Source organism: Falco biarmicus, chromosome 4 (assembly GCF_023638135.1).
Source record: "Falco biarmicus isolate bFalBia1 chromosome 4, bFalBia1.pri, whole genome shotgun sequence".
NCBI classification, from domain to species: domain Eukaryota; kingdom Metazoa; phylum Chordata; class Aves; order Falconiformes; family Falconidae; genus Falco; species Falco biarmicus.
The window spans coordinates 89,778,878-89,795,538 of record NC_079291.1 but is presented as its reverse complement, the minus strand read 5'-3'; the positions used below and the strand labels follow the sequence as shown (position 1 = coordinate 89,795,538).

General features: G+C 44.2%; 1 protein-coding gene across 3 annotated transcripts in view; it reads left to right on the top strand.

The window, feature by feature from the left end:
* GRM7 (glutamate metabotropic receptor 7) overlaps positions 1-16,661 on the top strand; it is a 303,828-nt gene that overhangs the window by 267,968 nt on the left and 19,199 nt on the right. The window contains exons 9-10 of one of the 3 annotated variants that reach the window (XM_056335568.1): positions 3,502-3,748; positions 9,463-9,555. In XM_056335568.1, the coding sequence (XP_056191543.1) occupies positions 3,502-3,748; positions 9,463-9,533 (318 nt within the window). In that variant the 3' untranslated portion in view covers positions 9,534-9,555. Of the gene's footprint in view, positions 1-3,477; positions 3,749-9,462; positions 9,556-16,661 lie in introns of those variants that run through there. The other 2 variants (XM_056335569.1, XM_056335570.1) reach the window with 2 other exon arrangements.

The following is a 16,661-nucleotide window of genomic DNA, read 5'->3' as shown; positions in this document are numbered from 1 at the left end:
AGCGCTGCCGCCCGTGACAGGTTTGTGCCGGTGGCTGATCATACCTCAGAGTACAGGCTCGTCCGACGCGGGAGCTGGCTGCCACGCGTGGGGAGGTGGCCTCGGAGCGGGCTGTGTCCTGTTCCACAGGAGCTGTGCAAGCGGGGTCCCCGCCGTCCCTTGCTGTGTGCGAACTGCGCTTGCTCTTACCTTTCCTTTCTGAGCAAACTGTTAGTACTGCACATCCCCACACAAACCCGCCAGCTGTTCTGAAGTTCAGAAACGCCACATGCAGGTACCAGATGCTGCTGCTGAGGAGCCATTTGAGAGCTCCTGGCTGGCTGGGGCTTGTAAAAGTAGCTCTTACGCACAGGGCGTCTCCTGCCTCACTAGGGTTTTTAGTTGCTGTCACACACAGTGTGTCTAAGAGGTACGTGTCTATGAGTGTGGCTATATACAGTTCTTTTGCTTAACTGACCAGTTCATCAAAATCCCTATGGGGAGTGGTTGTTTTCCATGCTGAAGGAGAAGGGGGATTTGGGCAGAGAAAATTTGTAATCAAACATAAATATGCTAATTCTGTCTGTGGAACATAAACAACTAATTACGTGTGTCATACTGGCAGTGCTGTGCCATCCACATTTTTTTTCTTTTCTTTTTTTTAAATTTTTATTTTTACCTGTGGTTCAAATTTCTGCTTTCTGCATAAAGGTTTTTATGTGCTCTAGGAAAGTGAATCAAGAGTTAGCTGCAAAACGTTACCGTGCATTTTTCACCATACGGCTACTTGAACAGACTTTCTGTGAGTTCAAGTCATTTGAGATAACTGCGGAACAAAACACCACTTTGAAGTATCCATGCATCTTCTGTGTGTCTGACAGAGCTCTTCACTGACATAGATCTCTTCTAACCTTGTAGAAATGGAGATCGTGTTCAGTAACACTGCTCAGTAGGTATTCAGTGCCTGCCAGGTTTAGTTACATATCTTGTATATAGAAACAGAATTAATTCTTATTAAATGCGTGTTGCAGAGCCGCATCCTTTTCAGACTGAACCAGAAGGACTGCAGACATTATTTAGGCGAGCTTTCTTCCCCAGTATTAGCAGAGAGTTGTGTGCTCTGAATACCGAGCTGGGAAGCAGGCGGTCCCTTGGTGTAATGTAATTTGTCAGGTATGCAGTCCGTGGCGCCTCCCTGGCCTTCAGAGATACCTACAGCTCCTGGAACAATTGCAGGAGCTTTTCATAAAACAGAAATTATAATTACCTAACTTTGCGAGGATAAAAGCTGGTAGTAAGTTGCAAAGCTTACTAAAATAAGGAGGGTATCTTCCTGTTTATCCTTCAGCCCTTAAATGTTATGTTTTGTGTATTACACTTCTAGCTATTACATTTAGTTAATAAATATTTAGGTCCATGTTATTTATATCAATGCAACGCACTTGACCCCAATTGCGTTACAGCTGATTTATGTGAACATAACTGAAAGGAGGATCAGCTCCAGGGAAGCAAATGCATTGAGAACTGTCTTCTTTTTTAAATGTTCTTACGGGACAAATAGACATAGTGCTTATATACATAGATATACAGGTATAGAGTATATATCTGTAGCATTAACAACGTTCAACTGTCAGGTATAAGGTGAGGAATAACCAGCCAGGTAGTGACTCTGGAGCGAAGACCAGCAAGCAATGACGCTACCTGACTGTGAGAAATAAACACCGTGTGTCACAGCAGTGGTGTCAGACAAACTCAGAAAATACTCGCTGGGCGAGGAGGCCTTCAGCAGAGCCCCGGCTCACTCTGGGCATCTCTGGGAGGCAGCGGGTCAACAGCAGAGTCCGGGTGGGGGCAGGCAGAAGGGCCTGGGGTCTTCCCCGTGGCTCCAGCTGGGAGGAATTACCCCATCACCTGCCAGAGACCAAGGGGCTGCATGGCACCGTGCTGGTCTTTAAAAGTTCTCCGAAAGACAGTAGATACTTAAATATATAAAAGAAGGTGCCAGAGGAGGTGGTGGCCACCTGCTCACCGTGCCACCCGGAGAGGACAGTTAGCAGCTTCGTTCAGGCACAGACCAGAAGTTTTGGAGCCCTGAGTGCTCTGCAGGTGGATTAGGAGGCTGTGACACCCCATCGGAGGGGGGTTAGGACACGGGCAGGCAGGGTGACCTGTCAGAGGTGGTTCTGGTGGGAATGGCTGCTGCTTGGGCAGCGGTTTAGATGAGGTGACCCCTTGGGCTCCCTCCCAGCCTCAAATGGTTATACCTTGGCCTTTCGCTGGATGAATTGGGCTGTGTCCCAGTGTCCTGACTTCGGCAGAATTTGTGACAACAGCGGTGTCATTTCCTTCGGATAATGAGTAAATAGAAACAGACAGCACATGGGTTTTTGCTTGTCTGCATTTGTATGGAGACACATCTGCCCACAGCACATTTTTTATGTTTTCTATAAGGCATTTTATTGCTTCCAGTGGTGGTCTTAATCACTGTAATAGCAACTGCTCTGTAGATATAACTCACGAGTCTGGAGACATTCATATTTTTCTAAATACGGGAATTGGGAAATACCTGGGCAGAGTCAGCATTTTACTCTGCCATTATATTTGTTCATGGAGTTTTTCCATTAGAAATTCAGACTGATTAGCACTGGATAGGAGGAGAGAGGAAGCAGTGTTCTGAAGAAATCACCCTCAATGTGTAATGATTTTCCCATCTATATAGATTTACTGTATATTTGTTTTTGAAGAGGCCCTGCAGAGACTTTGCTCCCTCTCCAGCTCCCTCACACCTGTTCTGTGCCATCTCTCTGCCTTTTAGCTGTGCTAAATAGAATTGTTCTAGTTTGTCTATTGTGTTCTCTGAAAAGATTTTTTTTTAAAAAAAAAAGTTTTTTCTACCTCTGTGTATTTGCAGAATACATTTTTGAATCCTTGTGGTGTCTTGAATACTCATCTTATGGCAGTACCTGTTCTCTGACTTGCATATATACCATTTTTTCACAATAAGCATAGCTGAATGACATGACCACATAGATCATTGTATATCTCTCAAAGGTCTTCCAATGAATTGTAGAGAATTAAAGTTTAGTAAAAAAAAAAAACAATCTTTCTCAATTATTTTTAAAAAGTCAGATTTTTTTACTAACCTGTACTATTATAGTTCCTCTTCTTTAACTTACAGTAGACCTAAATCTAAATTTATATCAGCGTTATTTCAATCCAAACCTGATCTTCACTCTTTAAATAAACAAACAGAAGCTATACCCTAAGCATACAGTAGAAACTGTATTGTTAAGGATGCTGAATGTTTCAGGCGTTGAGCCTCCAAAGAGGCTGTTGATATATCAGGAAGGCGATGTGTGACGGACCTCTCGGTGGCTTGCAGTGCAAAGGTCTCAGCTCATGCGTCTTTGGTTGCAAACTCATTAAAAATTACTTCTAAACCATTAGTTAATGTTTGAAGTACTACAGCCTTCTTCCCAGTCATCTTATTTGTAATAGTGTCTCATGTGTTGTGTCTCCTAGCTCTACATACAAACTACCACACTTACAATATCCATGAACTTAAGTGCTTCAGTGGCCCTGGGGATGCTTTACATGCCGAAGGTGTACATCATCATCTTCCACCCTGAGCTAAACGTCCAGAAGCGGAAACGCAGCTTCAAGGCTGTGGTCACAGCGGCGACCATGTCATCACGGCTCTCACACAAACCCAGTGACAGGCCCAACGGTGAAGCCAAGACGGAGCTGTGTGAGAACGTAGACCCCAACAGTAAGTACCGCCGCTCTGCTCGCTGCCTGCTGCGCGTTTGGAGGCACGGACCAATATCTGAGGTTGAGGGTCTTCATATTATTTGGCCTTCTCAGTTAAAGATTTTTGATGTCTCACACACATATATGTATCTGTGTGTAAGACATATATATATGCGTATTATTTTTTTAATTCTCTATCTCCTCCTCCCTTTTTTGAGTTGCGCTGGTTGGAAGCAACTCCTAGCAAAATACTTGGTAGCTGTGAGTAACTCCTCCTTTCCCTCCTCTGTGAGTAAGAGATCAGCAGAATCCCTGAGTACCAGACCGTTCAGCCTGCGTCATCTCAAACCTGCCCAACCCTGGCAGGCTGCAGTTTCCAGGGTGGAGGGAGGGATGAGTACCAAGCTCACTGATAACTCTGCTCACCTCAGTTATAATTCCATGTCTTGCGAAGTTTCTTTGCAAAAATCTCACAATCTTTGAAGTTCCCATTTAAGGATTTTATCCAGTCCGAATGCAAATCTTGCCACTGATTTAAAAGGAAGATAGATCGAAAAGATGCTTCCAGTTTCCTTAATGCATATCACATGGTATATTGTAGCACAAAATTACATACTGAGGCCATCAAATTTGATTTGCATTTGAATCTGGAAGGAGTTGAGGAAGGAGACAGCTGCACAACTTTGTAGCATATTGGAAAGGTTTAGACATGTCTGCAGTTTTTATGAAAAACAGATCTGAATGTGGAGAAATGCCCTTTCCTTGCCCGTGATCTGTTCATCCATTTGCTGCTGAAATCCCTGCCACTTCTTGTCTATTAACTGCCATCTGAATATCTGCCTCAAAGCAGAAACTCTGCTGTCAAAGTGAAGTGGAAACAGCCAGCAAATTATTGACACAGCACTTTTCCTCCCTTTATTCATCCCTTGAGTATTTTTCCCCGTTGCCTTATCGTGCAGGTATACAAAATATATTCTAACTGGAAAAGCAAAATTTGTTTTTGGAAGCTGAACCATCTGAACTCTGATTCAGACGTGAGGTAGGAAGGAAATGCTTCTCATCAAGTAAGGACCACATCATGCCTCCTCCAGTCACACTGAACAGAGCCCTCACTGCGAGAGAGAAGAAACGCGTTCCCTGCGCTGGGGTATTGCCCAGCAGGAGCGGGGGCAGAGAGCCCTCTGCCCAGTCACATCTCTGCTGGGGGACACAGCGCAGGGCGAGGGGAGCCCTCCCACGGGCTCGGGGCTCTACGCCTGCCCCGCAAGGTGGCTGCTGAGGTCTGAGCCTCCAGCGCGCGGCTCCCACTGCTCCCCAGGTGTTTGGGGAGGGCTGCTGCCATGGCCAGCTTGGAAAAGACCTTTGAGGATGGAGGGAGAGGAAGGAGGAGGAGGAGGGAGGGGGATTTTGAAAGGCAGCTGGGAAAGGGCGGGTGAGTGTGTGTTGCTAATTGCTGTTCTGGTCTAATGAGTTGGAATTAGTTTCTCCTCCAGAAAAATCATAATACACAAATTCCCACTCAAAGACCTGAACAACAAGAAAACAGAGAAGTTCTGATGATGAAATGTTCAGCGCAGAAGCAGCGGTAGAGCCCGGTGGGAACTGCAGCTGGGGGGTTGCCTGCGCTGGGTTTCCCCTGCTGGTCTCATTCTCCTGTGCTGCATCTTGTCGCTGTTTTCAGACTTCTGAGAATATTTCCCCCTCAAAGAACAGTAAAATTTTCCCCTAGGATATGTTTATTAAAAAGAAATATTGCTGTCTTAAACCCCCAAGCTTCTGGTAAAATCCAACATTTTTTCATCCAAGACTACAGACTAGAAGATGTTTTTAAGAGGCAGGAGCAGCAGTAAGGAACAGAACCCTTGCTTGTCAAGACGTACCACTTTCTGCCCTAAGCATCCAGTCTTCAGCCTGGTTTCCTTAACACTGATTTAAAGCTGGGGTAAAGTCAGGAGCAAAACTGGGTAAACTGGGAGTGAAGCCCTCATAACTTCGAAATTGGTGTGTGTGAAGGGAAGCTGCTTTCTGTGAACTTGTTTGCTTACCTGTAGGATTCCAAAGCATATAAATTTGTTTATTCAACCTAGCCAGTCAGGAAATGTGCAATAGTATTAATTTATATGTCTTTCTCCCAAGTACTGGGCTTTTAAAATTTTTATGGTTCAGAAAATAAATTTTCTCTTAAATCTTTTGATTATTTATATATATGGTACCATCTGTTCATATCATCAGCTGCACCTACTGCTACTATTTCATTCCCTGGATATGTGTATTAATAAAAATCATTAGAAAATCAAATGAAAGAAACTACTGCTGTACTTCAAGTATTTGGGTACATTTAGTGCCAGCATAGGCTACTGCTGCAGTTAATGGGAGCTTTCCTATAGCATTCAACAGGTTGTCAGTCAACCCCCTAATTGGGGAACATTTAGCATGTGTCTGTGCAAGTGATTCATGGAATACCTGAGTTGAGGAGTTTGGGTTTTTTAATTTGAGTATTTTGTTGAAAAAAATCTGTTTACAGTTCCATTTTTAGTTGGAAAAAAGAAAAACTATGTTAATAAGCTCGAAAAAAGCAATGTCATCCAAGCAAAACTCCCCAAACTTCATTTTCAGTGAAATTTTGCATATGATATCCATAAATAAATAAGGTTTTGATGTTTTCATAGCAATTTAACTTTTAAAAACCTCACCTTTATACAGTAGGTGGGGAAATTTTTGGAATTTTACCAATTGGAAAATAGGAAATGTGAATAAAAATTTGTCCCAAATGCTTGCATCAGCGCTAGGAGCATTAAAACAAACAAACAAAAAACCCCAAAAAACTCTAATACTGTCTTTCAAAAGAAAACAAAAATAATATGTTTTCAGTATCTGTCTCTTTACAATTGGATTTGATCCACTAAGGCTAGCTAACATCTCCCTGCAGCTGTGGAGGGCAGCTGGTGGGCTGCGGCAGGCACCTCCCTGGTTGTGACGGCTGCTGTGGGACGAACCGGGATGGGACGTTCTGGCTGTTGGCTCTGTCCTGGGCTCCGCCGGCACCCGCTGGGTCAGGCTGCAAGCAAAGTAGTTGAAGGGATTTAAGGATGAGTCGGAGACTCATCAGCACAGTGCAAAGCTAACTTAGATGCTGATCTGGCTTAGCTACCAAGTGTTTTCTCCTAAGTGGAAAAGTACAGTTGGGTTTTCCAGTTTGATTTTCTATTATATTTCCTGGTGATGCTGCTGTTCATGGCTTGCTCAGGTACTGGAGACTGGAGTTGCCATTTCTATTGAAAACAAACAAATATTTCATATCACCTAAGAACCAATTAAAACTGAGCCACCAGCACAGGATTCATGTACCTCCAAACATTGGGGAATTCAGTGACTAAGCCCAAGTTTATGGCCTGGCCTACTTATATACCAAAGCCAGAACCAAAAGCACAAGGTGGATGGTTTTGCAGAAAAACAGCCTTGAAAAAAATCTCCGTGATTTAGTAGGCCTTTAAAAGAATGCCTAATGAACTGAAGATGCACATGTGGAACTGGAATGCCTATAAATTACCTGAGCGGCTTTCCAAGAGCAGGTGGTCGTCAGCACGGTGCTGAGCATTGTGTGGAAATGCTGCACACAGCTCTCCGGTGATCTGCAGGAAACTGAGCTTGGAAAAAATGTGCTAAGCACTAGGGAGAGCTGGGCTCAAGCACTGGGGTTTAGTGTAAGTGTAAAAGAAGAAATGACATTAACATGGGAGGAAAATCACTGGAAATGCAGTGGCCTTGTATCCCACCCATCAGGAGGAATAGGGACTCACTGTTGCAGCTTTATGTTAGGTTATAAGGGAAGCAAGAAATTTCACAGGCTGAGCTCCCCAGCCATGACCTGGGAGAACTTTCATACCAAGTGGGATATATTAAGGCCAAGCTTTTTTATGTAAAAGTGCATTGCTCATGAAATCTCTCTTAATCATTCCAATTTGCTGTCTGTCACGTGCATGCTTTGACTCGTTCAACAGCGTTTTCCTGCTAATACGTGTTTGCGGCAGATTCAGGTGAGCAGACATGGGTGCACAGCAGCTTCCATCCGTGTTGCGAGTTCATTCTGCTCTCATGTGTTCTTGGCTGAATTTCAAACTACTTGAGAAGTTGCTTCTCATTGAGTCTGAAGTTGAACAGGTAGTGAGTGCTGCTTCTTGGTTGGCTGCTTGTGTTTCTGCTGCAAGAGTAGTGTCAAACTATGGGAAAAACATTTGAACCTCCAACCCTTAACTTATATTGAGATTTACACGTAATTACTCCTTTTCCCTAGCAACTTGTTGTAAATCATGGCTTTACTGAACAAAGCAACGGGGAAATAGACATCCTGGTTGTTTGGTAGTGAGGAGGTTATGGAGGTTATGCTTCCCACATGTTGGATGGGCGGACCTTACTGGAAGGGCATTTGCTTTCATGCATTTCCCCCTAGAAGCAGCCGTGAGAAGGATGCTGAGCTGCCTAGTGCTTCCTGCCAGTGACTCTTCTGGGCAGATGATTTCTTGCAGGAGTAGGGTCAGGGTCTTTCAGGACTTGGCAGCACAGGGAGTGTTGATCTTCCAGTGTTCCCGTTTTCAATCTCATGGGAAAGATCTCACCATCTATGAAAATGGCTCTGAGACCAAGATGAGTAGTGCAGAGTAGCCCAGTAGTAGGTGGTTGTGGGCAGGAGGCGTGCAGCATCCCCGTGGCAAAGACACGAAGTGCATCAAAGTGACCAGCAAGGGTTGGAAAGGTGGAGCAGTTCATGGGAGGAGGTCCACTTTCCCTGAGGAGTTCATCTGAGAATTGTTGACATGTGGCAAAGGAAAGGTGTCACCTTAGAATTTTTGGTATAATTTTTTAGCTGTTTTATGTTTGTTGGACTTTTAAATTATCAGGTGCTTTGAGGGCTCAGTACCTGTACAGACATATTCAGGATGACTTTTTCACTTTCTCCTTTATTTAGCACTAAAACAACTTTACATGGCAGTGGATTCAGTTTTCAGTAGTGAAGTGCAGTCGCTGCCCTTTGTCCCCTAACAGACCAGGCACCATTTGCATGTTTCCATTTTAAAACTGCACCTCCCTGTGTGCTCTCAGGTCCTCTGCCGCAGCGGCAGCGAGAGCAGTGTGTGTCCATCCTCGCTTTGTTCCCTGCCGTGAGAATGGACACTGGCTTTGTGGGTTCCCAGCTGGAGAGTGTGTGGAGCACAAGCATCTCCCATCTCAGACAGACGTGCAGATGCACTGTGCAAACGTGCCCATGCTGTGTCCTGGTGTGTTTGTGTATTCACACCTGCTTGTCCTTAACATCACTGGCATGACATTGCCTACTCCCATCTTTCTGAGGGAAAAACTGAAATGGATGTCAATGATGCCCAGGAACCTGAGGGTGACGGCATGGGTGGGCAAGGACTAGGGAAGTCTTACACTAAAGCCAAAATGTTCTAGGGTTTGTTCAGAGGAGAGGTGAAAAAGAAAAAAGAAAACAAAATCAACCTGACCGGCTGTTTTCTGAGCAGCTGCTCCCATGTTCAGAGGTACCTGAACTTCTGTGAACTGGTTAATTTATTTCTAACCCGGAGTTAATTGCATACAGTGGCGCCTCTCAGCCTTCCACTATTGCTGCTCTAATCTGAGCTCTTCAGTTGGATTAATGTCATGGCCTCCGTGACAGGGCAAAAGTTGAAGAGTTTATTGTGAACAGACGTATTGTATTTACTTTTCCTGTAGACTGCATACCACCTGTAAGAAAGAGTGTTCAAAAATCTGTTACTTGGTACACTCTTCCACCTACTGTATAGCTTTTGCCTGCTTTCCAAAAAGGTAAGGAAACATCTAGCTTCTTATTACTTTATTCTCAAATGATGATGATGATTATATACGTGAATAAATGAACAATGTGCATTAGTGCAGTTATGTTAAAACCAGTATCTAACTTAAAAATTGTTCACAGATCCATTACCGACAGCTCCCACGTGGAGGACTTGCTTTGAAAAGGGGGGACCTGGGACTTGGGTGATCCTCATCCCTGTGCTGTGCCCCAGCCAAACAAAGCGGGTGATCGACTTCCCACCAGTGGAGGTGGATCCCAGTAAAGCCTTTGAAGATGTAGATATTTGATAACAATTCAAAAAAGGAACAAACAAAAGATCTATAGTTAATTATGGCAATCAGATCTAACCACTAACAAAACGTTTTCTGAGTCATCTCTAGCAGCTTTACCAGCAGTGTTGCCTGGCAGCATAAAAATAACATTTGCTAACGTGTGAGCAATCTTCTTCATTCTAAAATTATAAATGGCTCAAAAAAAGTTGGCAAAATATTTTTTTTCACCATGGGTGTTCACAGTGACCGCTCCTGTATAGCCACGAGTGAACAATTTTTGAGGGCTGGCTTTTTCTGAGTGTTGTGACTGCCTACGCTGTGATCTTGTGAGCTGATTTTGTATTTGTGACTTGATCAGCCAGGAATTACTGCTTTGCTAGTGACATTAGAGGAATGAGAAAGCATTTGATATTGGAGACTAATAACTAATAACCATTAATCAGTATTTCTCATATCTGCAATCCCACTCAGGTGGCTTTGCAGGCTCCTTTGGGGCTTTGCCCAGGTGTGAAGGGTGCTGGCCCATTACTGCCGTACTGTGCAGTTGGTGCCAGAAGAAATTGCTCTATACCACCTTCAGAATGTTTAGCTGGTCCCTAATAGGTGAGGACTTACATCAGCAAAGGTAGGGGTGTTGCTTGAATTGAGTCTCTGAGTCACAGGAAAAAAAATACTAATATCTTTAGCTGGTGCAAAGTGCCACAGCTCTACTTTCAATTCAACTCAAGTTCTTGTGAAGTGTTCAAATTGCTTTTTATTGTATTTGAATCACGCCCATTATTCTAACTGGCACAGCTCAGGCAGAAAGCCTTATTTAAGGTGTGAAGCTCTTTATGAACATCAGGACAACCTGCCTCGCCAGAGAGCCCCAGTCAGAAAGGTTGATGGTGGCTGGTGTTGAGGGAAATACAACAAAGCAGTCGCAGAGGAGAAGGGGCCACTCAAAGCGTTATTGCAGATCAAATGTGAAAGAGGAAAGGGCAACTAAGGGAAGATGAAATTGCTAAAGGAAGGAGATGAGAAGAATAGGAGAGAAGTAGAAGATGCACCAAATCTCAGGAAAAATCAGTTTTTAAAAAATAAAATTTAAGAACCATTTAAAATTAAAAGAATTATGAGCTCACACAGATTTCTAAAAATTATTTTTTTTTCCAGGTAACATTATTGTATAATATAAGGAATTGCCATCTGCAAAGGCACACAAATAATTTTGTCATCCAAGTCCTATAAAAAGCGATTGGCCATTCAGATTCTTTAAGCAGATTTTAAAAATTGGGCCACACAATGCTATGAAAAATGCCACCGTCAAGGATGGCGTGGGCTTGTGATGGTCTTGCCCACACCAGTGCTCTTCTGCATCAGGTATTGTTTTCCATTTCTCCCCCCTGAGTGTTTCTGTTCCAGCTGGGCTGATTGCTGTAGCTCTGGCTGCTGTGTTTTGATTTGTTCTTCCAGGAATACAAAACAGAAACCAGCAAGAAACAATATACTGTATTAAAAGCAAAGCAGTGATATCAGGAAAATATCAACTTGGTTGTAAATTGACACTTGTTTTGCTAGTAACATATTTGTATGTAGGAATGAACACAGTGCTTAAGCCATTACTTGACTATATCAAATTCTGCTATGTGATGCACACAGAGATGCATTTGTAATGCTGTTAAATTGTATCCTGTGAGTGACAAATAGGATTCCTTTACTGCTGAGACTGATGAAAATACAAGGCTGGAAAAAACTCTATATGGTATCTGGGTCAAGAAAAGAAATTGTCCATCACCTGAACAAGGCGAAGGAACATCAAATACTGTTTGTAGAGCTGCAGAGTCACATTTGGTGCTGTAGAAATATCTGCAGCACTTTTCTCCTCATCTATCACCAAGTGATATGCTCACGGGTCAGGAGGAAAAGACAGTCCAGTGATGAAAGTGCTTGTGATACCTGAAAGGCCTGGATCCATCCCGCGGGCTTTCGAGGCCGGCAAGCAGTGCCATGCTGCCCTACCCTCGTGCTGCCTTCCGTGGGTGATGGCTATGAGATGCTCGTGCGTTGCAGGTGGGATCATGTACATCCCAGGAAGACAGCTCATCCCTTCCACTGCCCTCTGGCCTAGGCGAGCAAGGACCATGATGTTATGGGGGTGGCAGGATGACGCTTCGTGCCAAGGTCAGTGACTTCTTCCAAGCTGGTGCAAAGACTGTGGCTTTCTTTGGCGTATCCCTTCAGCACGCTGGAGTTACTGGGCGCTTTGTCGTGTATACAGTATGTACTGTTAAACAGGGATTTGCTTCATTGTAAGAAGGACAAAGAAAATCATGGCATGGGTTTCTTTTTTTTTGCTCCAGGAAGGACCTGAGTGATGCCCATGAGCTTGCTGCACTCCGAAGTCTGTCATAACATTTATAAAAGCAGTCAAGGAGAGATGAATGGAGACTGTCTCCCTACTTTTTTGGCTGGGTAATCATTACGGGGCATTGCTATTTTGGTTGCTTTTTGCAACAGGATGGTACCGGTGGTTCTTCAGCACTTAAAGTTGTTTTAGCAGGGATAATGGTGAAACGCTGCAAGTCATTAGCAACCTTTTATCATTTGTCTGTCTTTTCTGCTGAACTTTGACTTGATCTGGGCCAGATGCTGAGCATGCTAAACCACAGTGGTCCCTTTGCTTTGAAGAAGAAATGTCAGTTGATATTAGCCGAAGCTCTGGCCTCAGATTTCCAAACAGCAGCTAACCTTTCCACCCCAGCTGTGTGCCGCAGTGCTCAGCTGCGCAGGGTTAAGGACACAAAGAGGAGCAGCTACCTGCTCAGCAGAAATGTTTTCTGAACTTTGCACTGCAGCTGGCAGATCCTTGAACTTTGCATTCCGCTTGAATTCACGTTGGGTTTCCCCAAAGCTGGTCCTGCACACGGCTTTGGGCTATGAGCAGCTCTCCAGCACTAACTGAATTAATTTGAAAAATGACAATCAGTGTACCTCTTGGCGAGGGCAGAGCTGGGGAGGTTGGCTTCTATACAGAGCAGGCCATTAACACCACTTAGGCTGTTAAACAATTATAGTTGTGTTAGGAGGGAGGGTAGCTCAGCCACAGAGGGAGGCAGGGGCTCTCCTCCCAGGGCTTGGGCACAGTGGGCTGCTTCCAAAAGGTTTTCAGTTGCTTTACAAGTCATCTTTTGCTTGATCAGTATGCAGAGGAATTTCCATGGTGATAGCGAAGCGTCAAGATCATTTGCCAGGCATGTGCAGCACCATGTTGTGTGAAGTCATGATGTTTCTTGGTCATCTCCTCTCCTAGAATATATATGCAATTACTTAGATTATGCTGTAATGAAGCTGTTGCAGTATGAGTCATGACATGGTTTCAAACTGATGTAAAGTTACCTTTCAAGAGGTAAATACTTCAAGGTACCCTCTAGTGCCAAGGATTTTCCGTGCCTGTCCCCTTCTTGCACCCTTGGGGCCACTTGCACCATCCAGCTGTGGCATCTCTGGGGAGGGGGCAGCTCTTTGAAGGTTTTGGCTCTGAACTGTGTGATATGCTGTAGCTTATCACACCTCAGAGTATGTGGTATAGAATAATTATTTTCTGGAGTGAAGCATCATTTTCATTTTAAATCTGGCTAGTTTCATCCTCAGAAAGTGCTCAGTTTTTAACCTCACTTGAAGGATTTTTCTATTCAGTGGAAACTGCTAAGAAATGAGAATTTGCAGTCAAAGTTGATAAGCAAAAAAAGCTTCACTGCATCTGTTTTTATTCTAGAATGGCTTGCTGAAAAACTAAACATTTATCATGGATTTCTTGTAATGGTGATATCTAATTTTAAAAGTATTGCACAGAGTGACATCCAGGTAAGGCCTGTGCAACACCCCCTATTAGTCCCTGATATATATTTTCCTGTTTCCCAAGTTGTAAATTATTTTATTGACGTGGTAGACTCCACTTTATTTGACTGATCATGGGATGAGGTTTACTGAGGGTGACCCCCACACCGCCTGGGTGCCGTGGGTTGAAAAGGGGGCAGCGTGGGAGCGGTGGCATTTGCCCCCACCATGGCATCGCCAGCCACGGCAGCTGCAGTGGCATCTCTGTGCCGTGGTCTGTAAACCATTATCTGCGGAACAGATTTCAAGTGATAGTGGAGGCACTCAAGGATAAAATGGACAAACAAATTCACTTCCCTTTTAGCAAGTTTTTCAGTTCAAATTGGTTTTCTCTCAGCCTCCTGCTGGAAGCCTCAGTTTTTGAAGAGCACGGACTTTGCATTTTGTTTTCAGCTACTTTTATTGTAGAACCAAATAATTTTCCCTGTTCCCAACTGATACTTAATATGCTCTTTATAGCTGTTTTGGACATGGCGTGGAGGACCATGCCCTGCAGCAGTTGGCCAAATGACCTTTAAAATGTCCCTTTCCACCCAAACCCCTCTCTGCCGAGGGAATAAGTGGGAAATCAAGGGAACATCTGGTTTATTGCAGTGAGGTCGCTGCAGCGTCGGGGTGCTGCCTTTCCCTGAGTCACACACTGTGTCTCCTGCCCGTGGTGCAGCCCCAGATGCTGCAGCCTGTGAGCCCCTCTCCCTGCGCCTAAGGGCAGGACCAGGGCAGGATGTGCTGTGCTCCTGGTAGCAGACTCACAGAAACACCACTCAGCATCGAGCGGGCAGCACTTACTAAAGCTTTAGCAAAAATGTGGTTGCAACAGACTGTGTTGTAATTGCTCCCCCTCAGGAACATTAACTTACTTTTATGTGTAACTTTGCATAGCATAGTTTGATAAAGCAGATAAAACACCATTTGCTGTTGTGCCACACTATGAACCATAGGTGCATTTTTTTTATCTTCCATTTTCTACTGTTCAGAGGTGATTTTTTTTTTTCCCCTCCCTCTTCTTGTACTTACTGCATACTTTTTCTCCTGAGCTGCTTTCCCAGTGGTCACTCCCTGGTAGGGCCGTGTCTCCAATGCACGCACACTGGCTGAGAGATGCACACAGGTCCCTTCTGCATGCTGTTAGGCTCCTTGCTCTCCAGTACTTTTGAAAATTGAAGCCAGAAACCAGCATGTAAGTATTTATTCCAAAAATTACTTGTTCATTGGCACAGATTTTTCAAGCCATAGTCCAGCTACATTTCATGAGGTTGAACAGTTGAACAACCCTTAATTTTGTACACACTGAGGGGTATCCATAATGAGGCTTGTTTTCCATGGGTACAATTTTACTGGTTTAATATTGTCTTATTTACTTCTTAAACTAAAATATTTATACAGATACCGCCTCTGAAGAGTTGAAGACATGAAGGACTGGGCCCTGTCCCAGTACCAATTGGCATCTGTAGCCCAAAACCCCTGAAACTGAGGATGGCAGGGAGTGTGCTGACGTTGGGTTTAGCGTTAAGCAGTCCTGCAAGGAGCAGGGAGTTGGACTTGATGATCCTTATGGGTTCCTTCCAACTTGAGATCTTCTACAGTGCCTTAAGATCAATATGCTGCAAAGAAAATAGTTTGATACACTCTGAAGGGTCACGAGTGAAACTTAAATGTGCTGCTTGATGTTACTGACACATCCACTGGATTTTGTGAGTTCCCTTTCCCATGGTGTCCTCAGACCCTTTTTCCACCAGCGTGGCCAGGAGCTCTGGGGCAGAGTGGAGCTGTCCCTCAGGGCAGTGGAGCAGCACCCCATCCCTGCAGCTAACAGCATGGGGCCCTGGCAGCTGGCTGCTTTCTCCAGGTTTCTGTTTTAAAGAAAGGAAAAATCATAGAATTATAGAATGGTTTGGATTGGAAGGGATTGAAAGATCATCTCGTTCCAGGCCCCTGCCATGGGCAGGGACACCCCCCACCAGCCCAGGCTGCTCCCAGCCCCGTCCAGCCTGGCCTTGAGCCCTGCCAGGGATGGGGCATCCACAGCTGCTCTGGGCAGCCTGGGACCAGCGCCTCACCCCCCTCACAGTGAAGAATTTCTTCCTTTTATCCTTCTAAATCTCCCCTCTTTCAGTTTAAAGCCATTCCCCCCTTGTCCTGTCACTACAAGCCCTTGTAAAAAGCACCTCTCCAGCTTTCTTGTTAGCCCCTTTGGGTACTGGGAGGCTGCTATAAGGTCTGCCCAGAGCCTTCTCTCCTAACTCCCACATTAATTATTTTGCAGACCATATCACACTTTTAATGACTTACATGTTACAAGACTTGTAAATATGCAGGGAAGTGTCAGGCCCTTTCCTGTTTTAAAAACTGAATTTCTTTATGCACTTGAATGATTCCCTTGTAGTTAGCTGTTTGAACAGTGCAAGTTAAAACACATTATTTGTGGCTGTAAGTATTTTGGATATTAAAGGCTAGGCAGCTAAATAGATGTCTTTGAGACGCAAAGTAGTATTAAATGAGTATTAATGAGTGTATTAGTATTGTTCCATCGCTTGCCTTTTTATGTAGATCTTTTTCCCTAGGAAATTTGGAAGACTGAGCATATGTTGTTATACTTCATGGACCAGTCCCTTTCTCACTTTTTTGCCTAATAAACTCTTACTAGTGCTAAGTTCTCCCTTTGACTAATTTACCAGTCCTTACATCCTCTCAGGGAGAATTTGTCAAATTCATAAATTGTAATACCAGGGAAAAGACAAAGACTTTGGTTCTTTGGTCTTCCATATATTTATAATGAATCCCCGTCTCTCGAGCAGGGTAAGTGTCACCTTGACAGCACTCACTTGATGCTGTTCTCACGTGGTGGCTTGCCATAGTCTCTTGTGTGCTCACACCCTCATCTGTGTTAGTAAGGTGACCCAGATGAAGAGTTGCGAGATTGTGAAATCAGACTTGACACTCTC